This window comes from Osmia bicornis, chromosome 9 (assembly GCF_907164935.1).
Source record: "Osmia bicornis bicornis chromosome 9, iOsmBic2.1, whole genome shotgun sequence".
In the NCBI taxonomy this organism is placed as follows: domain Eukaryota; kingdom Metazoa; phylum Arthropoda; class Insecta; order Hymenoptera; family Megachilidae; genus Osmia; species Osmia bicornis.
In genome coordinates, this window is record NC_060224.1 from 1,070,449 (window position 1) to 1,096,422 (window position 25,974).

General features: G+C 32.7%; 10 protein-coding genes across 14 annotated transcripts; 5 read left to right on the plus strand and 5 right to left on the minus strand.

Annotated features, from left to right (window-relative positions):
* Window positions 1–71: 71 nt before the first annotated feature.
* Window positions 72–1,346, plus strand: LOC114873051 (28S ribosomal protein S18c, mitochondrial). 2 transcript variants are annotated; one of them, XM_029180903.2, is made up of 4 exons: window positions 72–298; window positions 385–592; window positions 667–754; window positions 1,254–1,346. In XM_029180903.2, exons 1-4 carry the CDS (start codon window positions 164–166, stop codon window positions 1,255–1,257), a joined length of 435 nt encoding a protein of 144 aa, XP_029036736.1. In that variant the 5' UTR covers window positions 72–163; the 3' UTR covers window positions 1,258–1,346. The 2 variants fall into 2 exon arrangements, with proteins under 2 accessions (XP_029036736.1, XP_029036735.1); XM_029180902.2 differs by lacking the exon at window positions 1,254–1,346 and having other exon boundaries at window positions 667–827.
* On the minus strand, window positions 761–2,005 carry LOC114873050 (swi5-dependent recombination DNA repair protein 1 homolog). The gene is made up of 3 exons (XM_029180901.2): window positions 1,362–2,005; window positions 1,102–1,300; window positions 761–1,034 (listed from the first exon to the last, which is right to left on the minus strand). Exons 1-3 carry the CDS (start codon window positions 1,493–1,495, stop codon window positions 846–848), a joined length of 522 nt encoding a protein of 173 aa, XP_029036734.2. The 5' UTR covers window positions 1,496–2,005; the 3' UTR covers window positions 761–845.
* On the plus strand, window positions 1,301–3,747 carry LOC114873039 (palmitoyltransferase ZDHHC16). Of its 2 annotated transcripts, XM_029180887.2 has the most exons (7): window positions 1,301–1,389; window positions 1,974–2,049; window positions 2,122–2,269; window positions 2,373–2,682; window positions 2,758–2,948; window positions 3,024–3,334; window positions 3,414–3,747. In XM_029180887.2, exons 2-7 carry the CDS (start codon window positions 2,003–2,005, stop codon window positions 3,502–3,504), a joined length of 1,098 nt encoding a protein of 365 aa, XP_029036720.1. In that variant the 5' UTR covers window positions 1,301–1,389; window positions 1,974–2,002; the 3' UTR covers window positions 3,505–3,747. The 2 variants fall into 2 exon arrangements, with proteins under 2 accessions (XP_029036720.1, XP_029036721.1); XM_029180888.2 differs by lacking the exons at window positions 1,301–1,389; window positions 1,974–2,049 and having other exon boundaries at window positions 2,180–2,269; window positions 2,366–2,682.
* Window positions 3,748–3,843: 96 nt separating this feature from the next.
* LOC114873036 (serine protease snake-like) lies at window positions 3,844–5,838 on the minus strand. Of its 2 annotated transcripts, XM_029180882.2 has the most exons (6): window positions 5,482–5,813; window positions 5,183–5,395; window positions 4,991–5,086; window positions 4,649–4,919; window positions 4,314–4,561; window positions 3,844–4,244 (listed from the first exon to the last, which is right to left on the minus strand). In XM_029180882.2, the coding sequence occupies exons 1-6, from the start codon at window positions 5,555–5,557 to the stop codon at window positions 3,910–3,912; spliced, it is 1,239 nt and encodes a 412-aa protein (XP_029036715.2). In that variant the 5' UTR covers window positions 5,558–5,813; the 3' UTR covers window positions 3,844–3,909. The 2 variants fall into 2 exon arrangements, with proteins under 2 accessions (XP_029036715.2, XP_029036714.2); XM_029180881.2 differs by having other exon boundaries at window positions 4,991–5,395; window positions 5,482–5,838.
* Window positions 5,839–6,539: 701 nt separating this feature from the next.
* Window positions 6,540–9,012, plus strand: LOC114873034 (peroxisomal N(1)-acetyl-spermine/spermidine oxidase-like). Of its 2 annotated transcripts, XR_006829686.1 has the most exons (9): window positions 6,540–6,817; window positions 6,909–7,161; window positions 7,363–7,576; window positions 7,653–7,889; window positions 7,947–8,078; window positions 8,133–8,335; window positions 8,408–8,526; window positions 8,599–8,849; window positions 8,978–9,012. XR_006829686.1 is itself a non-coding variant. In XM_046287135.1 (8 exons), exons 1-8 carry the CDS (start codon window positions 6,571–6,573, stop codon window positions 8,755–8,757), a joined length of 1,563 nt encoding a protein of 520 aa, XP_046143091.1. In that variant the 5' UTR covers window positions 6,540–6,570; the 3' UTR covers window positions 8,758–8,959. The 2 variants fall into 2 exon arrangements, 1 of the variants encoding a protein (XP_046143091.1); XM_046287135.1 differs by lacking the exon at window positions 8,978–9,012 and having other exon boundaries at window positions 8,600–8,959.
* On the minus strand, window positions 8,838–15,664 carry LOC114873028. The gene is made up of 12 exons (XM_029180867.2): window positions 15,245–15,664; window positions 14,864–15,125; window positions 12,688–12,901; window positions 12,376–12,609; window positions 12,144–12,275; window positions 11,870–12,069; window positions 11,677–11,800; window positions 11,494–11,600; window positions 10,543–10,721; window positions 10,013–10,473; window positions 9,191–9,940; window positions 8,838–9,109 (listed from the first exon to the last, which is right to left on the minus strand). The coding sequence occupies exons 1-12, from the start codon at window positions 15,390–15,392 to the stop codon at window positions 8,981–8,983; spliced, it is 2,940 nt and encodes a 979-aa protein (XP_029036700.1). The 5' UTR covers window positions 15,393–15,664; the 3' UTR covers window positions 8,838–8,980.
* Window positions 9,760–14,954, plus strand: LOC114873041. The gene is made up of 8 exons (XM_029180889.2): window positions 9,760–9,849; window positions 12,783–13,301; window positions 13,358–13,601; window positions 13,679–13,874; window positions 13,958–14,088; window positions 14,169–14,351; window positions 14,418–14,587; window positions 14,664–14,954. Exons 2-8 carry the CDS (start codon window positions 13,279–13,281, stop codon window positions 14,794–14,796), a joined length of 1,080 nt encoding a protein of 359 aa, XP_029036722.2. The 5' UTR covers window positions 9,760–9,849; window positions 12,783–13,278; the 3' UTR covers window positions 14,797–14,954.
* Window positions 15,665–17,218: 1,554 nt separating the features above from the next.
* LOC114873020 (iron-sulfur cluster assembly 1 homolog, mitochondrial) lies at window positions 17,219–19,013 on the minus strand. The gene is made up of 3 exons (XM_029180854.2): window positions 18,858–19,013; window positions 18,289–18,342; window positions 17,219–17,786 (listed from the first exon to the last, which is right to left on the minus strand). The coding sequence occupies exons 1-3, from the start codon at window positions 18,939–18,941 to the stop codon at window positions 17,532–17,534; spliced, it is 393 nt and encodes a 130-aa protein (XP_029036687.1). The 5' UTR covers window positions 18,942–19,013; the 3' UTR covers window positions 17,219–17,531.
* A 1,142-nt stretch (window positions 19,014–20,155) lies between these two features.
* LOC114873112 (eukaryotic translation initiation factor 3 subunit D-like) lies at window positions 20,156–22,577 on the minus strand. The gene is made up of 3 exons (XM_029181064.2): window positions 22,299–22,577; window positions 22,175–22,220; window positions 20,156–21,738 (listed from the first exon to the last, which is right to left on the minus strand). The coding sequence occupies exons 1-3, from the start codon at window positions 22,470–22,472 to the stop codon at window positions 20,270–20,272; spliced, it is 1,689 nt and encodes a 562-aa protein (XP_029036897.2). The 5' UTR covers window positions 22,473–22,577; the 3' UTR covers window positions 20,156–20,269.
* A 494-nt stretch (window positions 22,578–23,071) lies between these two features.
* On the plus strand, window positions 23,072–25,334 carry LOC114873113 (trans-1,2-dihydrobenzene-1,2-diol dehydrogenase-like). The gene is made up of 5 exons (XM_029181065.2): window positions 23,072–23,229; window positions 23,864–24,065; window positions 24,151–24,442; window positions 24,615–25,012; window positions 25,126–25,334. Exons 2-5 carry the CDS (start codon window positions 23,864–23,866, stop codon window positions 25,227–25,229), a joined length of 996 nt encoding a protein of 331 aa, XP_029036898.1. The 5' UTR covers window positions 23,072–23,229; the 3' UTR covers window positions 25,230–25,334.
* Window positions 25,335–25,974: the final 640 nt, after the last annotated feature.

Sequence of the window (25,974 nt, forward strand, 5' to 3'; positions counted from 1 at the left end):
ACGGATCACTTTGCCATCTAGTGTGCCATACAGGAATTCATATATTACATTATGTCCTGTTTCTATTAAAGTCGTGTGATCTCTCGAATGTCCATTCTATTTTGAATATATTTCTTATGACTTTGTTATGTTATAATTTTTGTAAAGATTTCCAGAGTACGATATGATTCCTGCACTTATTACTAAGCAAACTTTAAAAAACGTAACGAACAGAATTCCTACATTTCTGTTTCGTAACAAGAGCAGCCAAGCACATGTTTTACCTGAAGAACCGACGGAATCATTAGATCCAGATTTGGTAACACTATTATAAACATTAACACGCCGATGGTATTATAATATTCAAATTATTCTAATTAAAAACCACTTTATTGTATTTTACAGCCAACTCTTTCTGAAAGTCCGTATAAGAAGGAAAAAACATTATGTATTTTATGTAAACATAACATAGAACCAGATTATAAAAATGTGCGTTTACTGTCTCAGTTTCAAAGTCGTCATACAGGTAGGATTTATGGGAAACATATAACTGGATTATGCGAACACAAACAAAAAAGAGTGGAACAAGAAATGATAAAAGCACAACATGCTGGTAATAATCTTTATATCTTTTTATTAAGCTTAAAATATTTAATATACAACATTTTATTATATTTCTTATTATAGGTTTAATGGGTTATATGACAAAGGATGTTAAATTTGTAGATGATCCAAAATTATTTAATCCAAATTTCCCATTCAGAAAACATAGATGGTAATTACAACTTACTGGCATTTTGCATATAATTAAAAATGTATAATAATAAATAAATAGTACTTTTAATCAGTTTCATGGTTAAAAGTTTTTAATAAAATGTATCATCATCAATGGAAAAATGAACTTTATCAGGATTTATATTTAATGAAGACAAGATTTCAGAGATGGTCACTGACTGTCCACTTTTTTCTTGTAAATCATTCTGATAGTCTTTTAAAGCAATTTGGCAACAGTTTGTCCATTTTTGAATAGCAACTTCTAAATCTTCAGTTTTGTTCTTTAATTATAAATACAATATTTAAATACCAATAATTATAAGTTCTATATATAATATGTTATTTTACCTTTTTTTTGTATGACAATGTTCTTTTCAAATTATTGATAGATTCTTGTTTCTCCTGCACTTTTTTTCTCAATGATTCCAAATCCTCACGATATAATACTTTGTTTTCTTCAATATCTATATGATTTTCTTTAGTTACACATAATTTTTTAGGTGAAGGTGTGTTTGTAAAAAGCAGTTTTTTCGATGCAGAAGATTTTCTATTATGGAAGAAAAATATCAACATAAATTCAGAGAAATGTAACATTGATCTTTACTTACACTGGTGTTCTACAAGTGTTTGAGTCTGGTGTGTTATTATTATCTTTAATACTGTTACTTTGAGGAGTGTTACTGAATGGAGAACGAAATGGTTTATTTACACCTCCACTATTTCTAAATGGTTTCAAACTCATATTTCTGAAAATAATACACAAACAATTTACTCTTCCTCTGCTCCATCTGTTCTAAAACGTCGGTAATTACTGGACAACTTATCGACCGATTTTCCAAAACTAAGAGAACCAGTGGCGCAGTGGTCGAATCTGGGATTAATTTTTATGGGTATAATTACATTCTTCGCCCTTATCCTAGTGATTTTATCGAAGATGTATGTAGTGTTGGTTCTAATAAGTGCTTGTACACATTGGTATATAATATAGTTTGTTTAAAGTAATCGTTACAAACATTCAATATAAATTAACAAGCATAAGGAGATGTATGGAATTAATGTTTTGTAAAGAAATGTCTAGTTAATGAAGGAAGTGTAAATATTCAGTGCAATGTCGTACAGTATACCGCCTAATAGTTATCCATTCAATAACTGCAATAGTTAAATTTGTAATTATAATTTTATTTTTAAAAGTCTATTTGAAATGAAATTGTAATTTATAGTAGAAGGTGAAATTTACTTATAAGTAATAATGGTACGAATAAAGTGGTCATTGACCAATGCTCCAAACATTCTTAGGTAAGCTGATGGGCAAAGAAAGAACTGTTTAATATTTGAATGCATTATGGTAACACGTTTTTTTATTTTCAGGCTTAATTTGAAACAGAAATGGTGGAATTTTCAAATTATTATAAAATCATTATTTTATAATGATTTTTTGAATTGGAGCTATATATGTGATATACTTTTGGAACCAATGTTTTGGTTTGTAGAAAACTTTACTGCTTGTCTAGGGCCGGTAATTACTTTAATTACATTGTCTGCAATTTATATAATTACATATTCTTATTAAAAAATTTTATATTGTTCACAATGTATTTACTAAGCTTGACAGTTCATAGGTATTTGTGGTGATGGTGAGCCTTTTAACTGCAAGTATCGTGTACATTGCATATTACATTGGTCTACCATATTGGTGGGAAAAGAGTCCATTTATGACAATAATCCTTCTATTGGTTGGAAACTGGTTGCTGATAAATGTATGCTTCCATTATTATATGGGTGTAAATGTTCCAGCTGGTTATCCACCTCAAGGTAGTCTTATTCCAGAGGCTGTGAGTATTTGTAAGAAATGTATTAAACCAAAACCACCCAGAACGCATCATTGTTCTGTGTGTAACAGATGCATCCTGAAGATGGATCATCACTGTCGTATCCTTTTGGATAATGTATTAAATGATAAATATATTAGTAAACTATTTATGTATTTTCTGAACAAAGATATAGCATGGTTAAATAATTGTGTTGGCCATTATAATCATAGACACTTTTTTCAATACATGGCATTTACAGTAGTTGGTATTTTATTCATAATGCTGTTTGGCGTTGAAATAGCATATCAAGAATTTTTCCCAGCACAAGAACCAGAATTAGATGGCCATCCAGTGCGTATTAATAATTCCGAAATAATTCCTGTGGTTAGTATTATAAATTCAGTTGATTTTAACATCAATTTTGACATAGATTCGCTACACTTGGTACCTTTATTTTAGACCGAATCGCTAGATCATTTAAGTGAAGAAGAATTAGCTGAAATAGCTAAACAAGCTGCAGATACAAATACTAAAGAATGGAAACGAAGACTTATAGTTTTTGCAGCATTAATTTGTGTTGCTACTTTTGCGGCATTAGGTGCTTTGACATGTTGGCACGCGGGTCTTATCACTAGAGGAGAAACAAGTATAGAGGCGCGTATAAACAGCACTGAAACGCAAAAGTATAAAGCACTTGGTAAAATATATCAAAATCCATATAACTTTGGACCAAGACAAAACTGGAAACTATTTTTAGGTGTTACTGGCAGGTAATTAAATATTTACATATTATTAATGGGAATCTTTTAATATTGTAAAATTAACATAGTATCATCATTCTTTTTATAGAAGTTGGTGGCATGTATTTTTTCCATCAAATCATGGTCCAGATGGAGACGGTCTTACATGGAAAACTATTCACGATACAAAAATATCTTGAGTATAATTCTAACGCCTAGAAACGGCAATATCAGCATTATTTTTTACAGTCATGGTGAAATCACTCTTACAGATTTAAAAATCTTCTAGTCAGACTATATCACTACAACAATACAATATTACATCCAATTCACGTTTTGCATAGTTCGAATAACTTAATATCAATGTAAAAATCACATCAGGTTTTCAAATTTACAATATCACTTAATTATACTAAACATGTATATACACGTCACAACAGCTATATCAGCGTCTAAAAAGGTATGTCACGTTCAACTTACATGGTTAAGTAACATTATTAAATATTTTGAACTTTCCATGTTTACATCAGTCGAATCAATCACTGGAAAAATAAAGTTTTTTATCTTTGCAAAGCGAGGTGTACATTGATATTACACAGTTAAAGTTACGTCCATACGATGTCCTCGATCCAGTTAAGATAATGGGAGACCCTTGTATACACTCCAGGTGTATCAACAACCGCACAACCTTGCCCAAAGCTGGTGATACCTAATACTTGAAACAGGCAGAAATTTTGAGGATGAATTATTTGTAATGGGCCTCCAGAATCTCCTTGACAAGTGTCTTTGGTCCAACCACCACGACGATCTCCTGCACAGATCATACTTGGTGTAATCCCATATGGTACTGCTATTGACTGATTATGTCTTATTGCACAGGCTATGTTATCAACAATATCAAGAAGAGCCTTTTGCAGTGTGTCACTTTGCTCCTCTCCACCTGCAAACATTTGAAGTTTACAATGTAAAAATATCCTAAGCGGAATTTAATCATATTTTTTAGTCTTACCAAATTCAGTTACACCCCAGCCACTGACCCATGCTTGAGGAGGTACGGTATCATATTGTTGATATAAACAGGCAGGTCTTATTTCTTTACTAAATGTAACATTGGTATTTAATTTTATAAGAGCAATATCGGCATACATTGCAGGAGGTCTGTAACTTGGGTGACGCATTATCTTGTTAATCGTGGTTGTAATACCATGTTTATCATCTTTCAAATTGTGGAATCCAACACGAACATCTGTTGGACTTCTGCTTAAACAAAATGGACATATACCGTTCTTAAATTAGATATATTTTTTAGAGATTTACAGTAATAAGTAAAATGTAAAATAATACTTTGGTCCATAAGTACAGTGTGCTGCAGTAAGTACCCATTCTGGAGCAATAAGAGTACCGCCACAAGAGAAACTAAATGTTCCTTCTGTGGTTCTTGTACCTAGAGCAACCATGTGAGGAAATTCACCACGAGAAGCATCAACACCTCCAACAACAAGTCGATTTGCGTTCATACATTTCTTGTTACTTATTTTGATCACTTCTGCATTAGAACCCACCAAAGTCAATATTTCTGTTGTACTCGAAAATTGTCTTCCATATTCTTCGCATTCTAATGCATCAAAAATTATGAATACTTTATGTTGAAAATTATTGATGATTTTTTTACTTGAAGGTACTTACTGATCTCTGACTTTGTTCTGATATCTGTATATGTATTTGTTTCACTTGGAACCTCATCCACTAATAACTTATCTTTTGGTATAACTGTATTAACATCTGAATTATTTAAAGGAATTGCATTAATAGAATAGTTTACACTAGATCCACCTTGTAAGAAAGGATTATTGATATAAATAGCAATATTGATACTACTAGTTTCAGTTGCCTTAGATGACTTGTTGTTTGCAAATTTGTATTCTTGACTGTCATTGTTAGGCAATGATAACTTTGGTTGTAAAATATTTGACAAGAAAGGATTCCTTTGATAATCTGGTGGTTCAGTTGTGTTGTCCTCTTGAAGGAATGGATTGTTTTCAATATTGTCACTTAATTTCGGCCGATTAACTTTTTTCTTCTTTGAATTTCCTAAAAATACATTTAATTATATTTACTGCTATCAGAACAAAGAAACATTTAAGACATTATAAATTTTAAAATAACATATAATTAACCTGAATTTTTCGCGGGTAACGCCAAAGTTATGTTAAGTAATATAAATATTGTAAGAAGAGTAAATCGAAATGCCATTACTATAACTCAGCACTCCACGTTGCCCCAGCGGGCAATAGTTTTTCTGCTCAAGTTCAAGGGTAACAGCAAGTATACTACAGTCAGATGGTGGGAACAAGTATACACAGTGGGGATTAAAGTTATTCAGTTATTCGCTGAATAAATTAGTGGAACAGGAATTGAATAAGTAGTATCCCCACTCTGAAATTCTTGGAGTTTCCGCCCTTGCTTTGCTCTCACGAAACGGAGGAGGGTGCCCTCCGCCGCTTTATTATTTCCTCTGTATACGTAACCAGTCCAAATGATCTTTCGCTGCTCGATGATTAAAATATTGAATATAAAAACAGAAAGATCATTTGCGTCAGAAGTAGGATATTTAATAGTAAAAATGTATGCTTTCATAACGTGTCAAGTTCTCATCTTTTGACGGTCGTTTAACGATCATTACAGAGATGAATTCAGTGATTCCATTTGTTTATTCACTGGTCGATAAACATTTGACACATTACATAAATCCAAATCAATGTTTCATTATCGAACAGGGTTTTTCCGGGCAATTATGTATTATTATTTTTCGCGTATTTACTTTGATATGCGTTTTTCTCTTAATTTATTAAGCTTGAACATTTCCGGCAGTGAACAATGTATTAGCAACAAACTTGTTTATTTTTAACGATAAAGATAAAAAAAATATTTTTTAGAAAAACATGTTCCAAGCTATAAGGGATGATCATGTTACCCATTCATTAACAAATTTTCAAGCAAACGAAAAGACACAAATTTTAATAAATACGTATTATCCTTTCGAAAGTCGATAGGGCAAAACGTATTAGCTCATTGATAAAGTTACATAATTAACTAACGCAATTAATTATCTCGCTCTCTGGGCGATTATGTTACTGCCAATCGCGCGCTCCGGATATTACTATTAATTTTTAAGAAAGGCAAATTGCCATACAAACATCAGTATGTAAAATGTATATATAAGGGTCATTGGATAAAACTAGGTATCCAATCTGTCAATTGATAAAATGCTCGCGTTCAGAGTTCAGTTGGTCTCGTTCAAGATGCTCTGTCGAGGGATTTTCCTGTTTTACTTGATCACCGAGACCATTGCCTCCTGTGCCCCACCGCAGAGTTATAAAAGGATCGTGATTGTTGGTAGCGGAGCTTCTGGTATCGCAGCAGCCACCAAATTAATGTTAAACGGTTTTCATAATGTTCAAATCCTAGAAGCTGAAAACAGAATCGGTGGACGTGTGAATACAGTAAAATTCGGTGAGTCCGTCTAAATTTGACGCTGTATCGTTATCTGAAAACCGTTCGAATCTGCTACGTCGATTGATAAATTCGCTTTTTGCATTTTCAGATGATTACTTGGTCGATTTAGGGGCGCAATGGATCCACGGAGAAAAGGGAAACGTCGTGTACGAAATCGTAGCTAATATGAACCTGACCGATCATTCGGATCCGTACAAAGAAGAAGTATTCACATCCTCGGGTGAATTAATTGATTCTACAATGATGAAGAACCTTACAGATATTTACATTGAACTTATAGACGACATAATAAATGTAACGGTCGCTTGCCAACGTTCTGTCGGCGAGTGTTTCGAAGCCAAGTACGAATTTTCATGCTACTCGTACCATTTTCTCATGATTTAAAGAAATGTATCATAATCGTCGTAGTTACGTTTGCTTACAAACGTTGTTCGTGTGATTTTAACGCCCCCCCTTTCAAATTGTAATCATCTGAACAATTACTATCTTATCCTGAGTTCAGATTCAAAATCGTACATCCCAATGAAACGAATATGTTTCAGGTTGAAAGAACATTTCGCGGTATTTCCGGAATTAAATGAAACGATGCAGGAACAATTATTATGGAATTTCAATATGATGCAGACGAGTTTAGATCCAGCCGACTCGTGGTACGATATTGCGGCACAAGAATACGGGGAATATCAAACCTGCGATGGGGACCAGACAGTAAATTGGAAAGAACGAGGATACAGTACAATTTTGGATATACTGATGGTTTGCATAGATCGTCGTTCAATGTTTCTCTTTTTAGTCTTCCAATACGTTCAGTTACATAAATATTTTTCTGTAGCAAAAAATACCAGACCCGGTTAACGAATTACCGGTGATGAATAAAACTGTCTTGAACGCAGAGGTGACAAAAATTGATTACTCGGGCGAAGATGGTAAAGCGAAGATAACGACACACGATGGAAGAGAATTCATAGCCGATCATGTTATCGTCACGGTTTCCTTGGGGGTACTTAAAGAGCAGCATGAAACTCTATTCAATCCTCCATTACCAGAATACAAAGTTAACAGTATCAAGGTAATATATTTCGTTTTATCTTTATTTTATTTTATTATATAATTCTGTTTTACCTAGGGTTTGGGGTACGGATACGCTTGTAAAATATTCTTAGCGTTTAATGACACTTGGTTCAATCCTGAGAACATGAAAAATGGCGGTTACAGAATACTATGGAGTAAAGAAGAGAGGGAGGAACTTGACAGGGATGTAAGTAATTTGAAAATTCGATAGTGGATATGATAATGGTCAATGGTTTTGTAGCCTAAAAGAAGGTGGATGGCTTACGCGTTGGGATTTTGGGTCGTGGAACACAAGCCTCGCTTACTCTACGTGTGGGTTTCCGGAAAGGGTGGGCGTTTGATGGATAAGGTCACAGACGATGAAGTATACGATCAATGCGTAGAATTGTTGAACAAATTTTTGTCGAAGCATTTTAACGTTAGTAAACCGATAGGGATGATAAGGTAATAATCTCTCTATTATTAGCACACGCTTATTTCCATTGTTATTCCATTATTCCATTTCATTGTCTGTAGGAGTAAATGGTACCAAAAACATTTTCGCGGGACGTATAGTTACCGTAGCTTGGAAACGGTAAGAACGAATTCGAGTGCTAAACAATTGTCTGAACCAATTTTAAAAATGGAAAAAACCGGTAAGCTACCTAACAAGACTTCTTCTGACGATTAAAATTGAAAATATCTTCCATATTATTTATCATTTTCAGTTGATTTTATTCGGTGGGGAAGCTACCAACAATCATCAATTTTCCACGGTGCATGGTGCAGTTGCTACCGGGTGGAGAGAAGCCGAAAGACTGATAGATTTCTATGAAAAACAATTGCCCGAATGTGACGATGTCCATTTTGGATTTAAACTACTATAAATGAAAATTACTATAAAAAAGAAAAAATAGATTTTCAGGTTTCAGTCATCTGTATTTACAGATCTAGTAAACACATTATGTAATTATTAAATGTAAGAATTTTTCGTTTATTTCCATTCGATTAAAGATGTGCGTATGTACTTGTATATATATATACATATGTACAGGAAATGTGTGTAAATACATACATACTTGAAAATTATTTTTATACACATTATAGTAATCAGCTGTTTGTAATATAATGACCAAGGAACATTTGTGCTTGCTTTACTCCAGTGTCGTAAGCACCGTGCGTCGTGGAATAAAAGTTCTCGTGAGTTGCTTCACCAGCAAACATGATGATGGGTACATCCTGGAATGAAAAGACAATTTCATATTTTAGGTACATACACCTTTATGTTTTACAATTGTTCTTTTTTTTTTTTGTTTTTACCTTACTACAACTTTCCTGCATTACTTTACCCCAAACAGGTTGTGACAGAATGTTTGGTGTTATCCTATTATCATCACATTTTGTTGTTATATGACTGTAACTACCTCGGATATACTTGTTTGCATTCCATTGAGTTCTAAGACACCTTTTTACTGGAAATATATTATCGAATTTTAGGTAATGCTTGAGCAAATTTTCGCAGTCAGTCGCAACTTGTTGTTCGCTTAAAGTTTCAACGATATAAGCTCCTCGACCACCGATCCAACCGAGGAGAACACCTTCGTGGTCTGGTAGAACGTCGAAACCTGTAAGATCTCGGGTCCATGCAGCCAATGTTTCGTTAGAAGAAACTAATTTACTTTCTTTCCAAAGTAATTGAAATCCTTTTGTACCAGGTTTCCACCAAGGAACACCAAAGTCGAGAAAGATTTTGTTAATTAGGCCAAACCCAAGATTTTCAATTCCCTGAGTGAACTGTGTTGGCAGAGGTGGATTGAACATGTTTTTCTGGTTCTCCTTTAAATAACCGAGAGAACAAGTAACTATCACACAATCTGCGAGGATCCGAGTATTATCGGAAAGAGTTAATACAAGTGGAGGGTCAAAATCATTATCAACCACTGGTTGCCACTCAATCGATTCCACGGAAGTATTCAGAAGTAAGTTTTTCCCATTTAAACCATTAGCAATAAGTTTTGTCAATGAGCCGTACCCGCTTTTGAATGAAAGATGTTCTGGTCCTCCAACAAACTATAAACCACGCATATATATCAAGTGTATAATGTTATCGAGCACGATAGATGATAATTGACTTGTATTCACCTTAAATTTTCCCCAGTATTCAGTAGACAATTCATCTAATGTAAAACAAGAATTGTCTATTGTAAGGAATCTGACATTCCAATCAAAAATTTCCTTTTTTATATTCTTTATTCTCAGTGAATCGTTTTGTTCGTCTAAGTACTTGGCGAGAGAATTTCTTAAAACTCTACCAATATTTTCGTTGCCAGCTTCGACGGTTTTGTTCTCATAATTTTCACACTCTTCTAAAGTTGTGCGAACAAAGTCATCTATCTCCGTTACCAAAGCATCATCTACTTTGCAACCATTGTTGCGAATAAAAATTCCTTCACCATCTTTGCACTGGATGCTCGAAAGTAAATCATGTTGATAACAGAGCTGCGCTAATTGACTTTGATCACCATGTAAAAATTGCGCTCCGCTTTCTATCCAACTTTTACTCCACGGTATTGATTGAATGCGACCGCCAATTTCATTTTGAGCTTAAATACAGTTGTTTGCTGTAGAATATTTTTATTTCGCAATATAATTTACATTTGAATTTCGTTTACCTTCGATCAATAGGTAGTCTTTGAAATTTGCATTTTCTAATGTTCTTGCAGCTGCCAATCCTGCAATACCTGCACCTATCACTACAAGTTTCGTTCTCGCTGTTACTTGCTTCAAAGTATTCAGCATCCTTCCCATTTTATCGAAGTTGTTTATCACTTGATTTAACCAACCACGCGTTCTACGTGATTTGAATTGTGATTCTTCATTAAAATTGTCTGTCTTATAGATTTACAATTAATTTTCAATATGTATTATACATATTACCAATTATATAAGTACAGGTAACAGTTGACAAATGCGACGAGATAGTAACAGAATATTTCGTTTTTATTAGTTGCAAGTAAAGGGAGATGTGACTGTCAATGCAGCAAGATTAAACATGCATGCATTTTAATTATATATATTTGTTATCAAATATGGGAATACATATTTTAAGTTCCCTTCACCGAGAGGATAAAATATTAAGAATAAGCAGCAGTGTGTTACAAATGACCACTTAAACCTATTACTGTTTATACGGAAAGGTATAAACAATTATATAAAGGGTATGTCTTCTTTGACTTTTATGATGTAAAGCATCAGATAAGTCTATAATTTACCGTGATCCCTTATGAAGAAACATGTGGCTCTGGTTAGAGCTGAGAGTTTAACCGCCTAAGAAAAAGCATGCTAATCAATACAAATGGAACACATCATTCAGTATAAACATGATTCTATATCAACTCACTCTTATGTTGCCCTTAATAAAAAAAAGAATTTAAAAAATTGATAAATAATTTATATAAATCGGGGCGATCGAAGCGTTATTAGAAGAACTTTGTTAAGCTCGAGAATCATTACTTGTAAATAAAAATCCTTTATCACAGCTAGAATGAGTGATCAGGAAGTCTGTACTACTGTATATCAGAACTATCTTATTTCAAATAAGCATAATAATTAATGGAATGTACCTGTAGAAATCCACTATTCTATCCGCTTCTCTAAACCCCGTTTCGACTGCTCCGTGCACGGTCGAATAATAATGATCGTGTGTTGCTTCGCCAGCAAAAAGAAGTATCTAATAAACAAATTAAAATACTGAAAAATTCAGTATACATTATTTTTTTAACAGATTAATTAATAGAAACACATACAGGTTTACCATCAGCGGTACCAAGAGGTTCAGCTAAATCTTTTGTTTCCACGTTTAGTTTTTCGGTTGTTACGCTTCTAAAGCTGTAACATCCACGGAAATGTTCATTTGCATGCCATGATGATCTATAATATGAACAATATAAATAATGTTAATGCAGGAACATTAATAAGTAACGTGTTATAAATTATTACCTGAGCATCTGATCGAATTTCGGAATGTCATATGCTTTACTTAAAAACATTTCTAATAATAAGTATAATCCATCAGACACATCCTTATCAGAAAGTGATTCCATGTGTTTTGCATATTTGCCAGCAATCCATGCACATAATACTCGTGGTTGGTAGTCTACAGAAATAAATGCAAAAACATCGCATAGCCACTCATATTCCTAAACCATACATGATTCGTTTAATGTACTTTACAGATGAGAGTATTAACATATAAAAACTAATGTAATCATACTTGTCCATGAGATAGAATGAATTCTTCTTTATCTTCCTTGGACCATATTAAGCTAAAACCAACGCATTCTTCTTGCCACCATCTGTATGGAAATTCTAAGAAAACTTTATTCACAGCTCCAAAGGCCAAACCCTAAACAACATATTATAATTATATTTTATATTAAATGCTCAATGTGTTAAAACATATAAAAACTTCAACATTACCAATTAATGTTACATTTTTACCGTACCTTTATTGCATGTTGCTTATTGTCAGGCAAAATTGGTGTAAACATTGCTGTATGCTTTTCTTTCAAAACTCCAAGAGATGCGGTAAATATAACATGAGATGCTGTATATTTTGAGCCATCTTTGGTCTTCACAATTATATTATCGTGTGAAGTATAATCAATATTAGAAACATTTTTATTAAATTCTATGTTTTCCATTATGGATATCATCTTTTTTGAATTTGAAATCTTTTGCTTAGAAGAGAGAAAATAAATAATATATCCTATAAACTATAAAATGTTATAGGTGATACTTATATAAAATATACATACAGATAATAAATCAAACAGTGTTTTATAACCATGATGTTTCCAATTGAGTACATGATCTCCTTCGCAAGTCCAATATTTTGTAATCTCCTTTGCAGAAACATCAAACCAGGAATCACTACATTGGATTGAATTATCAAACTTGTGCATCCAGTCCAGCAATTGTTCTGCTCTATCACGAGTAGTAAATGGATTTTCTTCAAAGATTTTATAAAATCTGTAATTTCATAAATGTGTGATCGAATTCTCAATCCGCAGATTTTGAATCTTAGCGGTAAAATGAAACGATGATGATGATGGTGTAAATCATCAACTTTGCAGAGGATAGTGGTGGGGATGCTATAGTATATTTGTTATAACTGTACTGAAAAGTTAAATAGAAAGTCGTATGCATAGATACAAACGCAAAAAGTGCCAAAATTTTGTTGTCTTTATTCGAAATGAGATTAATATCATGTTTTCTCAACATTGTTATATTAAAAAACGAAATTACACATACGTAAAACCATTCTTTTAATACTGTTGAGATTGAAAATGATCTATATGTTGTTAAAGGAAACATTGCATTAAATCTCTATATATTACATATAAGATATGCATAATATGTTTGCCAAAAGGTATTACCTTTTTATTATTAATTGTATTAACAATATCATCAAATACTTAATTTTAGGAATATTGATCCTGAATTAGAAAAATTGAGGGAGGAAGTTAATGGTCCACCAAATTTAGATACTGTGTTATTAAACATTCAAAGAGCCACAGCACGAATTCATGCTTCTTATTTATTTGAAAACATTGGAAAACCTACATTGCAGCAATTGTGTTTATTGTTAAGCTCTACTGCTACAGGGAAAGCATATAGCGGATGGCAAGAATTTGCATCCCACATGGGACTAACAATGGAACAAATACGTGTATGCATATAATAAATATGTAAAATATCCATTAATTATATAATATTATTATTTTCATATATCTCTATTTTTCATAGTGTATAGATTATGATTTCAAAGGCTTGCAAGATCCAACTTATTATGTATTATTAACTTATGTGCAACATGCTGAAGCAACTGTTGATAGAATTTTCTCTGCTTTGGAAAAAATGGATCGTTTTGATATAATTAATCTAATAAAGGACAATATTTCTGGTCTAATTGATGCAGTTCCACAAAATAATGTAACTAATGGTACTTAAATATTCATTGCAAGGAACTAACAGCACTAATAATACTAACAATATTTTCAATATAATGGTTTTATGCCTGTACAGAATCTACTATTGCAAAAACAAAAACTATTCCAAGAGCACCATTAGTTTTAACTCCAATAGGAACTATACAAAATATACACAGAAAGGGAAGTGCTGACTCTGAACATATGATACAAGATAATGTACAAAAGGTATCTTCAAATACCTATTATAAATATTTTTAAAACTTGATTATAGCAAAAAGATTAACCTTTCTTATATATTTTGATAGAGTAAACAAAAATTCGGCTGCATAGCTATGTTAACATTTGCTGATGATGGTTTAGCAACTGCACAGTACGTAGCAAAGATATTTAGATCCAAAAAACCTAGGATTGGAGTAGTTATGCTTCAAGAACAAGAAGATTATGTATATAGTAGAGCAGAAGAGTTTGTAGATGATTGTTTTAAACAGGTACAATAATATTGTTTACTTTGAAATACAAAATTAATCCTTTTGTTAACTGTTTTTCATTTTTAGGTTAACTTTATTGTACCAATATTAACACAGGGATACATGGAAAGAATAAAGAATCCTAGAAAAGTGTACATTGAAGATCAAAATAAATTGGATGCTAAGTATATAAAATATATATACTCATTATTAAGATACGAGTATGTGAATAATCAGTGTGTCAATTATCGTGTAAGGTATATATATCTTAATAAATTACTATTTCTATCTTTTAATGAAAATGTTTAAACACCAAAATGTTTCTCTAATCAGATGCATAGTTCCTGATAAAGAAGTTTATACAGTTGCAAATGCAAACTTGCATCCAACTTTACAAGCATGGTTTAGACAAAGTGATATTGATGCATTTACTAAAAATATTCTACTAAGAAAATGTGCAAGATAAATATTCATCATACAAATAAATATGATAAGAAGAACAGTGTTACATTTTATATGTATTATATACTTACTGACACATGAAATACTCTCCATAAGATTCTGTATCATTTATAGCATCTGTTATGTTTTCAGAAATATCATAATATATTTTTACTGTTTCTATAGCTTCTTTTTTTGGAAGTATTTCACCTTTAGCAGTAACAAATATATGCCCACCAAAATCATTAAAACATTTAGATGAATCCAATAATTTGTGTGGAGAGGCTATATCAAAGACAACATTCCCTTGTTCACCATGAACCCATTGTGCTCCTAATTCTACAACATTATCAGCTAAAAACAAAGATAATATAACTTGTCTTATGAAAAATTGTACATTCTATTCTTATTGTGTATAAACAAATATGTTGATAAATAAAAGAATTTTCAATATGAATGTGAGTGTTGCTTACAAAACTCTACCGTGTGTATTCTCCCACCAATTCGACTTTCTGCTTCTAGAATTGTAACATTTTCAAAACCGCTCTCTATTAATCTACTTGCTGCAGCAATTCCTGCAGCTCCAGCTCCAATAATTATTATTTTTGGTCCGTTAAGCATTATTTTATTTCAACACGTTTTAAAGTAAGGGATTAATAACTTGTATAAAATCGTGAAGTTCTTATACAGACAGAATATATTATTTAATAACTAATATTTATCGTCAAAAAGAAATAATGAACGTTAAACGAACGATCTAATAACTACACTAAAATCATTTCGCAACGAAGGTATTGTTCCGGCTATCAAATCAAAGGATTTATTATGTATGGTGGTCTAAAAGTTCATAGCACGATAAGTGATTACAGGTACAAAAATACTGGAGATGTCTTTGATCTCGGGGGTCCCACATACCCTAGACAGTCGGTACAACAGGATCCGCGACTATCCCGCGCAAACCTTGCATTGATTTATTCGTAATATAAACATTTCTGTGAATCGTATGTCCAAATAGGGACCAGACTGATATTCTTTGGGTCGGATAGAATAAAACGAGCACCCAAGGGATGATGTACAAGTCTCCAGGTAGACGTAATTTAAGGCTGGAATTGACCCCTCTTGATGATGACCTAGTTAATTTTTTAATTGGAGCACTTTGGAGTTTGCTGGATTTTTTACATCCTTGTATTCCTTTGGTAAGCATCCTATCATAGCGCCTCTTGGCGGTAAAAAATGGAATTAAATCATGCAAAATTTTTGGCCCTCTGGCGGCAAAAATGTGAACTAAAATCTCGACGTTCGATCAGCGCCATCTGGTTTTGGAAAAAGGAACTAAATCATGCACCATTTTTGGCCCTCTGGCGGCAAAAATGTGAACTAAAATCTCAACGTTCGATCAGCGCCATCTGGTTTTGGAAAAAGGAACTAAATCATGCACCCTTTTTGGCCCTCTGGCGGCAAAAATGTGAACTAAAATCTCAACGTTCGATCAGCGCCATCTGGTTTTGGAAAAAGGAACTAAATCATGCACCATTTTTGGCCCTCTGGCGGCAAAAATGTGAACTAAAATCTCAACGTTCGATCAGCGCCATCTGGTTTTGGAAAAAGGAACTAAATCGTTAAAAAATTTAAATTTAAAATTATTTTTCAAGAGACTTTACTTACCTTTACTTACCTTTACTTACCTTTACACGAACCAGTGGCCATAAGTATAATATTTATAATATATTTATTATAAGGGTTGAAAGGATACAAGAGGTGCAGGGAGAATTCAGGAGTGGAAGGGATACAGAAATACAAAGGGTACAGAGATGTAAGGGATGCCGAGGTATAAGGAATGCCGGCATATACGAGATGTAGGAATGTAAGGAAAGCAGAGATGGGGGAAATCTTGCATAAGAACCCCCACCGACCCCTGGGGGAATATCAGATTCCTATTGACTAAAACCCCATGGCGACCGACACTGGTGCTAATCAAGTGGTCATCATTCAACGAACGTAATTCACGCAAATAATCTTTACTGTGAATTTTTAACAAAAATTTGATGCTCGGTCGATACTGTGGTACATACTATCATTTCCGCGTTATTAAAAGGAAGGATGATAGGGAAACAATTGTAATAATAAAAATATCTTTTATTATATTAAATAATACATGTTCATAATTGATTACAATGAATATTACATTCAGATTAATTAATAATAAAATCAATATAGAGTAATTACACTATGTATAATATACAGTTATGCACAGTTGCGACTTATATACAATGTAAGTTACTTAAACTTACGAGTTTAACATATTTTTTTTAATTAAGGAAAGTATTAAGAATCATTCGATTAGAAACTTCAAATAATGTAATATTTATTTTATATTTCAAATTGTACTTTCAAAATTTAATAATTGCTTAACAACTTGCAAAAAAAATGAAGCAAATTCAGTGATATTACATGTTAAATAATTTTAATAAAGAACAAAAACAAAATACGTTTTCAGGACAATTTTACGTATATTACAACACCCGGTCATATTTACATGTCTTAAATAAGGATCCTACTTAGTTCAGCCTCTTTTTGCCATGATATACATGTTATATTAATCAGGGTCATCATCTAAATTGAAAATGTCAGTAACGAATATTGAACGAGATCATACCAAACTTAACAAAACATCCCATAAAGTCACTATTTCGTGGAATTGCTATTCATTCATTTTATCATAATTATCTATTTTAACTACAATATCTACAATTGAATTGACTAAACAGAGAAACTTTCTCCACATCCACAAGTTCCTTTAATATTTGGGTTGTTGAAAATAAATTCAGAACTTAATTTATTTTCTACATAGTCCATTTCAGTACCTAAAAGAGACAATTGTGCCTTTTTGTCGATTATAATACGAACACCATCTTGAACAACTTCCTCGTCAAGTTTAGATTTGTCTGTGGCATAATCAAGAGTGTAACTAAGCCCGTTACATCCTCGTTGTTTCACACTTACTTTTAGTCCGATCTGAAACATGAATTAATATTTCTATTCAATATCTAATTTCGACAATTATTTATAACCTATGTAGTTTCGTAAGCAGTATTCTTATAATTATGCTGTAATGATTTCACATTTTCAATTGACGAAGTGCCAAACATTATTATAATGAAAAAATGATATATGTAAATAGTTCCATTAAAAAAATTCTAGATAACGTTGGATTTACTAGTAAAGAAAATTATTTTCTACATTGTACAGTTTCAAAGATAGTATAATATTTTACGATATTGATATTAAAAATAACTTAGAAAAAAATGCATGGTCATTCTTCCTGAGCACCTCTATGGGGTGGGGTGGGTGGAAGCCCATAAACTTGAGAAGGTCTATAGAGAGGAAGAGGTCATTGCCATTTTCATTGGGGAAGCTTACCATGCTTGATACTGTACATGCATGCATTTATTTCATATCACAAGATCCTATTTATATATCAAAAGATGTTCAAATTGAATGTATTACATTCACTCACATATTTGCTTTTATCTTTCAGCAACTCCTTAATTTTTTTCACTGCATTTGGTGTCTGTAACAAAATGATCATGAAGCATAAATTATTAATGTAACTGTGCTATTAAATAAATATAATACAAATATAGTTTAAAAACTAGCAAGAAATTATTCTGATATTTTTCTCTAACATATTGTAATTTGTAGTTTTAATCAACAAGTGCATTAAGTTTTTTTACATACTACCTTTTATAGATTTCATTTATATTGTATATAGATCTGCATGTTTTAAGACAAATGATCAAATTCTATTATTGAATTAATATATAGCTAAACTCGACTAAAAATATTACACAGTAACTTACAAGGTGATAAGACCAATTATATTTTTTATAATTAATCCTAAATTATAAATATTTGTCCAAATTATGATAAAATTTATAGATACTTCTCTAAATATTAATATAAATTGGAACCTAACCTTAATTTGTTTAATTCGCAAATGTTACTTGTCTGTGTCGTAAAATTAACCAACATTATACAACAATAATTTAGAGCTACCAGATCTACATTAATCAATCATCCACTCACTAAAGTAAGAGCTGCTCTTGTAGCGAGTATTTTTCTGCCTTTAATAGCACGCACTGTTGCTGTTGCAATCACAGAAGAAGCCATATTAAATCCAGTAAAAATACTGCAAACAAATCAAAATGCATTGATAAAAGTTATTCTTGAAGTCTCTAATTCTTTAAGAAAGTATACTTGATGTAACAATTACTGTCTCGATAATGTCTTGCACTTACCGCTAGAGGACTATGCTGCTCTGCTTAATTAACATCTGCTGTTCTATTCTATTAGTTAATATTTTTAGACATTTACTTAGAGTTCAATATATTTTTTAAATACCTTTGAACATTTTTCATTCTCCAGTTCATTTCACAAGAGTATCATCCGTGCTTCGGGATCCCTAATATCCCAAAATGATATTTTGTCGGTGCACAGTGAGAATCGGAGGGGTCCCTGATACCCCAACTCCAACTCCAAAATTTTACCTATAAAGGGTTGGCGTATTTGGGGGACTTATCTGTCCCCATATTGCCCAACGAAAATTAGCGTCCACGCGCTTAGGGAACTCCCGCGCATTCTTGAATTATTCTTATTCTGCTTCTTTGTACATAATCTTACTTTCCTTCTATTTTTATCTTTATCGTTACTATCATTCTAATATAATCTCCTTGCCTTCCGTCTAAGCCTTCTTCTCCTCGGTGTATATGTGTGTGTGTGTGCATGTGTAAATGTGTGTATGTTTTGTGTGACCCCTTTTAGTCGCCTCTTACGACAGGCAGGGGATACCGTGGCCGTATTCTAAGCCCCCCGAGCCACAGGGGGTCCCTGATACCCCAAGATATCATGTCTGCGTGCAGGGAGCACCATCGATGCATTGGGGTTCCTGCAACCCCAGATGCCATAATGTTGATATGTAGAGCATTACCGGTGCTTCGGGGTTCCAGAAACCCCATGATGATATGTCGGTATGCCGATAGAATCACCCCTGCCTCGGGGTCCCTAACACCCCAAGCCATCGGCCATTGCGCCATCTATATAAAAGCGACGCAAACTATTCGTTAACTTACCGACTGTCGGAAGTTCAGTCGATAAGTCGGTAATTTATTGAGTAGTTTCCGCCGCTTTTGTATAGATGACGCAGTAGTCGAACTTTAAAACTAATTCTAGGCGGTCTTTTCAAAATATAAGTTTGTCAAATAATTATTCTAATTTTTAGAGTCTTGTTGTACATATAAATAGCAAAGGTGATTTGCTTACATTTAAATACATAAGAATATGACTTGAGTTATGCATAATTTAGGATTTTTTAACAAGGTGGAACGCTAAATTAAAATTTGTTTTATTATTTTTCTTTTTCTTGGTATAGTACATGTTTATAATATCAATCAATGACTCTTAAGACAATGATCCAAAAAAGTTGTAGAAAGCTTAAGATGTTAACTCTGGAAAGCATCATTCACAGGTTCATCATCGTCCTCATCTTCTTCTCCTTCACTCTCAAATGTGTTATCCGGAATATCATATAATCTTATCATTGGCTTATTTGGATCTTTCATAATTAAATATTTTCCATCTTTTTGTTTCATGCAAATATCAATAATACATCTTAAAATACCCCAAGCATTATCCATATTAAGATTGATCTGTGTTGCAAACTCGTTCGGCTTATATTGTTGAGTACCAAGAATTACATGTTTACTAGAATCTCTGACCATTGCTCTGGATACATATCCAAATTTCAATTGATCCGAACCCGCCAGCAGTGCCTGAACAGTCCACTTTGCTAATTTGCATGCATTGTTACGAAGCTCGTTAGCTAATACCGCACCACGCTGAGTATCTAACTTCTGTCTCCATTCAACGCCATTGGCCAATTTCGAATCCCATTCGTTCAAAGCCTTGATTGTTAAGAATTGAGTTTCGTTATTCGGACCTTGCATAACAGCATCATGCTCGCATCTTGCAACAAGCACAATTCCATTATTTAAATCCCATTTTCTATATCGGTATGCAACGCTAGCAACGTCACTTTCCTCTTCTTCGGAAATGAACGGATTACCCTCCTCGAATTTGTGTCTGGGCTCATTCGATTTTAATACTTGCTGAGAAAAGTTATGATTAATGAATGTAGCTTCCAAAGCTAAGTTTCTAGGAGAATTCAGAGAATTTCCATCATCTTGAGGGGGCTCGACACTGGTTTCGTTCACGGTTAACAAATCAAATTCAGTATTATCCCGTTTATCAAAGAACAATTTATCTCCAATTTTTTCAATTACGATGTCCCAAGAATAGTTGCTACGAGTGCAACACATTATTGTTGCCAAGATAGCATCCGTAGCATAAACGTTTCCTTCGGTCTTGGAAAGTTTACGAATAATCGGGTCGTCAGTAGTAGTAACGGTATGGAAGATTCTATCAACTCTTTGCAATGGCTTCTCGTTTTTGACATTAACTCTGTCATAAGTTTTATCGTAATATTCGAGAGAACCACAGCATAAGATATCTTCTCCATCTTTTACACCAGGTAAAGATAGTTTCGCTAAACGTGGGAAATCCATTTCTTCGATAGTGACCCAATCTGGTCTTACAGTAACAGATGCATCGCGAATTTTAATTGGTGGTTGATTTTTATGATTACGCAAGCCCTGTTGTCTACCCCAGCGTTTCGTCTGACCTTTACGATCTCTTTCACGGAGCTTGAATTTACCAAGCTGTTGCATTTGGCTCAACGCACCGCGCTGGTTACCACGACCGCGTAAGTTTCTCTGATTATGACGGAAACGACCACCACGTTGATAGGGTGGTTTCTGTACGCGGGTTGTATCAACCAAATGGAAGGTTGTTTCATCTTCATCATGGAAGTATGCATACTGGCTGCCTGAACCAAACTGCGATGTGTACTTATCTAAATAAAAAAAAATTTCATTGTTAATATTTTAAAAAGTAAGTAAAGAATGTCATCTGACATACGTTGAAGCAAAATAAATGGTCTGAAATAACTAAAGTATAAAATATGAATAATAATTTTTAACAGTTACACTTATATTTATATATTATATTATAAAATTTTAATAATTAAAACAATACATATTATATCATTTTATTAATTTGATGTGCAAGAAATGTATAAATGAAATTGTAATTAGTAACTCATCAATTATTGATTTCTTTGTAACTTTATTATACTATGAAAAATATATAAAATCAGAGAACAAATTTTATTGTATTTATAATTAGTACCTTAAAGCTAACAATTTAAAAAGTAATTGTTAATATAACAAAGTTACAAACCTTCTATTAGAAACATAAGTATAGGTTACATGAGGATAAAAAATACTTACTGGGAAATTTCTTATCCTGGAACGCTGGTGTAGTCCAATCAGATATCTACGGCAGAAAATATTAGAAAAGAATGTGAGAAACATTTATAATACGAATAAAAACCAGCAAAAATAATTGACAAACCTTTCCTAGCCTGTCGCCTTTGGAAAATGGTTGATAAGGTATATCCTTAAATTGATCAGGTAACTCACAAGGACCCCATCCATCAGGATTATGTTGAATTGCGGGTGCTTGAAAATGAGCTACCTCTTCTTCTTTTTGAGCGGTTTCCTCCGTAGCATTTACGTCGTCCCTCATGCTTACAGCTTTTAGTACGAAAGATGCGACGAAATCGACGAAATGGTACCGTTGAACGGAAGAACCGGTGGCGCCATATTGATAAAAAATCAGACAGGTTGTGTAAGCATGCGCAAATGAGCATTAGTGAATGTATGTTCCTGCAGCAGTCGATAAATTGTTGTCTAGCTTTCGCTGGTTCCCGTCAAGTGGCGCCAGTGTTTCCCTAAAAAAAATATCGATCGGTAAGTTGTTGAGTAGTTTGAGCCGATTTTGTACAGATGGCGCTACGGTCGCAAGAGAGAGAAAGTAATAACCTCCTCTCTCTTTGACGTCCGAAGATAGACTGATGCGCTCCAGCGCGAAGCGATTAATTTATACTGTTTACTTCCCGCTTCAAACTTCAATAATTTTTCGATCTTGTGCTGATTTTTAACTCTGATTTCTAAAAAATAGGGTCAAAATAATGTTCTCTCGCGAATAAAGACATGTCCTGTCTCTTTGTATTTGCAGTCACTGCTGTATAGAAAGGCATAAGATACATATCTTTAATGATAGGAAGCTCAATGAACGTAATATTGCCTGTAGCAATCTGTATACCAGTTTTTTTAATAATATAGTAGCTCTTATAACTTATAATTTATGACTTTATCCTGTAAAAAAGGTTATTTGAATGTCAGATTAGTAGATCGGCTTCAATCGGCTTGTTACTGTGTAGTGTTGTCTGTACTTCTTGCAGTACTTGGGAACAATTGTTATAGACTATTTATTTTAAGTTGTAAGTTGGCACAATTTATTTTTAAGTATCCGAGAAATAATATTATACGAATAAAACATGTAATATGATAATAATAAAATTTTTTAACATAATAATATAATGTGATATAATACGTATAATATTACAATAAGAGTAATACAATAATAATATAATAATAATACAGTAAAGTTTTAATGTGTCTTATAAACTTTTGAAATTGTATTCTATATTGTTGAATATTCTAAAAAAATATATTAAATAATAAACATTGTAATGTTATAAAAATACTGTTGCCGAACATTTCATATTTGTTAACGAAAGATAAAACAGGACGGTTTTTGTAGGGGTAGGGCTCTTACGGACCGGAAGTAGTGTTTGTATTTTAAAATTTGAAATTTTGACTTATCCATCCAGAGCATATTTTTATAATAATTATAACTTTTAAATTAATGGAACTCTGGAAATTTTCCGTCTTAATCTTCTTGAACATTTTTTAGAGAAAGTTTCTCTTATCTTACTGATAATTTTTTCGTAATATCTTTCCTTAGATAATATAACGTGCGGAATTCTTTTGCTGATAATCCTTTGCTGTTCAGTTACGCGGTGATGTATAAGAATTTATACAAATTGTTTGAATTAATTTATTTTATTTTAGATGGCTCTTCGTTGGGGTGTAGCAGGTGCTGGAAAAATATCCCATGACTTTGTTACAGCTTTGGGAATATTGCCAGCATCCGAACATGTGGTTGTTGCAGTAGCAGCACGAGACCTATCAAGGGCACAAAAATTTGCTAGCTTGCACAAAATTAAAAAGGCATACGATAGTTATGCGAAGGTTGCCGAGGATAAAGAAGTTGGTACGTGTTAAATAGGATATGTTATTTTCTCTACAAGAGTATTATATAATATGTATACATATTTGGCATTTATTAATTTCAACAGATATTGTATACATCGGAACGTTGAATCCACAACATTTTGAGATTGCAAAATTGATGTTGAATCATGGAAAACACGTTCTCTGTGAGAAACCTTTAACTATGAATTTGAAACAAACAACCGAGTTAATTAAATTCGCAAGGAGCAAAAAATTGTTCCTTATGGAAGCTATTTGGAGTAGATGCTTCTCCACATATGAAGCTATAAAGAAGGAGATTGATTCGGGAAGCATTGGAGATATTCATCAAGTTATCGTATCTTTCGGATTTAAAATGCCAGACGTTGAAAGACTTAAGTACGTACACATTTTTATACGTTATTTATTTTTCTCTAGAAAAAATTATTAAGGTACTTGGATCGAAAATTCAACGGTTTAAGAGATATCTTAGGGAGAGACAGGGAGAGCCCCGTACGATATATTTTAAACTACTCCTTAAAATGCCTCCACTTTCCTTTTATTTGTTTAGCGCAAAAAGTCTAGGAGGTGGTACTGTATTAGACTTGGGTGTATATGGAATACAATTCGCCTGTTTCGTGTTTAACCACGATGTTCCGCATACTGTTCGAGCTGCTGGCACGTTAAATGAAGAAGGAGTTGATCAATCTGTATCTGCGACCTTCGTGTATAGTGGAAATCGTACTGCAACTATCGTTACGCATTCCTTAATTAATTTACCTAATGAAGCTTATATTCTTGGTACAAAGGGAATGATAAAGGTACCACAGTTTTGGTCTCCTCCAACTGTAGAACTACCGAGCGGCACTGTCCATGCTCCACTTCCGGAAGCAGCACATCCATTTAATTTCATCAACAGTGCTGGATTGAGATTCGAAGCTGAGGAAGCTCGTAACTGCATTTTAAAAGGTATTGCATTCTGTGGACAAATATGATAATAATTACAGTATTTAGTTGACTCTACTCAATATTAAAGGAAAGCTTTAGAATATCTACTATTAATTTACATTGTTTTATTTCAGGTTTAATTGAAAGTCCCAAAGTACCTCATGATGCTTCTTTATTGATTGCAAAATTAGAAGATGAGATCCGACGAGAAGTTGGAGTTGTTTATCCTGAAGATTAAAAAATAATATAAAAAGGAATCCTATTAAAACTGAAATATTACTAACATTCCAATAATAAGTACATGTACATTTTTATTGAAAATAAACTTTACAATAAAAATAAATAAAGGGTGCATATTTCATTTTGTCTTAACAATACCTTATTCCTAATTATAAAAATTAATCAATATTTAAACAAAACAATATTTTTTGTAGCTATTATTTTGTTTAAATAAAATAATTGGTATCTGTGTCATTAGAAGAATATGCGATGGATTAATATATGGAATATTTGTTTTATAAATGAAAACCATTAGATCACGTCTTATGACCGAAAATATTTTTTTAACTTTTATTTCGAATAATTAAATTCAATAAATATATCCGTATGCAATTTCACAACTATAAATTTTTCAATAAGTATATACATATTATAGCTTTACAATTATACATAGCATAATATATGCATAATACATTGCAAATTTCGCTATTTAATTCTGTACATCTTAGAAAATGTAATAATTCTTATTTTACAGACTGAACTGGTTATTAAATACAATAAAAATCATCACTCTTATACATAATAATTTCCTTACAATAACTAATATTAAAAATACAATTTCAGTTGATTATTAAACTTTAATGCTAACGTTTTCTTCTCTTTCACGCATTCCTTCCTACTCTTGTAACTTATAAATATGTATACTTACCTGTCTTACGTGAAAAACAATAAAAAATCTAAGCAAACAAATATAGTTTGGTCAT

Coding starts and splice junctions, on each gene's coding strand:
- LOC114873051 (XM_029180903.2), top strand. CDS start 164: ATGATTCCTGCACTTATTACTAAGCAAACTTTAAAAAACGTAACGAAC. Junction 299..384: donor AATCATTAGATCCAGATTTG/GTAACACTATTA, acceptor TGTATTTTACAG/CCAACTCTTTCTGAAAGTCC. Junction 593..666: donor GATAAAAGCACAACATGCTG/GTAATAATCTTT, acceptor TTCTTATTATAG/GTTTAATGGGTTATATGACA.
- LOC114873050 (XM_029180901.2), bottom strand. CDS start 1,495: ATGAGTTTGAAACCATTTAGAAATAGTGGAGGTGTAAATAAACCATTT. Junction 1,301..1,361: donor AACACTTGTAGAACACCAGT/GTAAGTAAAGAT, acceptor CTTCCATAATAG/AAAATCTTCTGCATCGAAAA. Junction 1,035..1,101: donor CATTGTCATACAAAAAAAAG/GTAAAATAACAT, acceptor TTATAATTAAAG/AACAAAACTGAAGATTTAGA.
- LOC114873039 (XM_029180887.2), top strand. CDS start 2,003: ATGGTACGAATAAAGTGGTCATTGACCAATGCTCCAAACATTCTTAG. Junction 2,050..2,121: donor AATGCTCCAAACATTCTTAG/GTAAGCTGATGG, acceptor TTTTATTTTCAG/GCTTAATTTGAAACAGAAAT. Junction 2,270..2,372: donor TTACTGCTTGTCTAGGGCCG/GTAATTACTTTA, acceptor GACAGTTCATAG/GTATTTGTGGTGATGGTGAG.
- LOC114873036 (XM_029180881.2), bottom strand. CDS start 5,557: ATGGCATTTCGATTTACTCTTCTTACAATATTTATATTACTTAACATA. Junction 4,920..4,990: donor CAGAACAAAGTCAGAGATCA/GTAAGTACCTTC, acceptor TTGATGCATTAG/AATGCGAAGAATATGGAAGA. Junction 4,562..4,648: donor CACTGTACTTATGGACCAAA/GTATTATTTTAC, acceptor TTGTTTAAGCAG/AAGTCCAACAGATGTTCGTG.
- LOC114873034 (XM_046287135.1), top strand. CDS start 6,571: ATGCTCGCGTTCAGAGTTCAGTTGGTCTCGTTCAAGATGCTCTGTCGA. Junction 7,890..7,946: donor ACAAAGTTAACAGTATCAAG/GTAATATATTTC, acceptor TGTTTTACCTAG/GGTTTGGGGTACGGATACGC. Junction 8,079..8,132: donor GGGAGGAACTTGACAGGGAT/GTAAGTAATTTG, acceptor ATGGTTTTGTAG/CCTAAAAGAAGGTGGATGGC.
- LOC114873041 (XM_029180889.2), top strand. CDS start 13,279: ATGCATAATATGTTTGCCAAAAG. Junction 13,602..13,678: donor TAACAATGGAACAAATACGT/GTATGCATATAA, acceptor TATTTTTCATAG/TGTATAGATTATGATTTCAA. Junction 14,588..14,663: donor TGTGTCAATTATCGTGTAAG/GTATATATATCT, acceptor TTCTCTAATCAG/ATGCATAGTTCCTGATAAAG.
- LOC114873028 (XM_029180867.2), bottom strand. CDS start 15,392: ATGCTTAACGGACCAAAAATAATAATTATTGGAGCTGGAGCTGCAGGA. Junction 15,126..15,244: donor AATACACACGGTAGAGTTTT/GTAAGCAACACT, acceptor CTTTGTTTTTAG/CTGATAATGTTGTAGAATTA. Junction 12,276..12,375: donor ATAAGCAACATGCAATAAAG/GTACGGTAAAAA, acceptor TATGTTGTTTAG/GGTTTGGCCTTTGGAGCTGT.
- LOC114873020 (XM_029180854.2), bottom strand. CDS start 18,941: ATGGCTTCTTCTGTGATTGCAACAGCAACAGTGCGTGCTATTAAAGGC. Junction 18,343..18,857: donor CAAGAGCAGCTCTTACTTTA/GTGAGTGGATGA, acceptor ATTTTGTTACAG/ACACCAAATGCAGTGAAAAA. Junction 17,787..18,288: donor TGAAAGATAAAAGCAAATAT/GTGAGTGAATGT, acceptor TTCATGTTTCAG/ATCGGACTAAAAGTAAGTGT.
- LOC114873112 (XM_029181064.2), bottom strand. CDS start 22,472: ATGAGGGACGACGTAAATGCTACGGAGGAAACCGCTCAAAAAGAAGAA. Junction 22,221..22,298: donor AAGGCGACAGGCTAGGAAAG/GTTTGTCAATTA, acceptor TTTCTGCCGTAG/ATATCTGATTGGACTACACC. Junction 21,739..22,174: donor CCAGGATAAGAAATTTCCCA/GTAAGTATTTTT, acceptor TTTTTTATTTAG/ATAAGTACACATCGCAGTTT.
- LOC114873113 (XM_029181065.2), top strand. CDS start 23,864: ATGGCTCTTCGTTGGGGTGTAGCAGGTGCTGGAAAAATATCCCATGAC. Junction 24,443..24,614: donor CCAGACGTTGAAAGACTTAA/GTACGTACACAT, acceptor TTATTTGTTTAG/CGCAAAAAGTCTAGGAGGTG. Junction 25,013..25,125: donor TCGTAACTGCATTTTAAAAG/GTATTGCATTCT, acceptor GTTTTATTTCAG/GTTTAATTGAAAGTCCCAAA.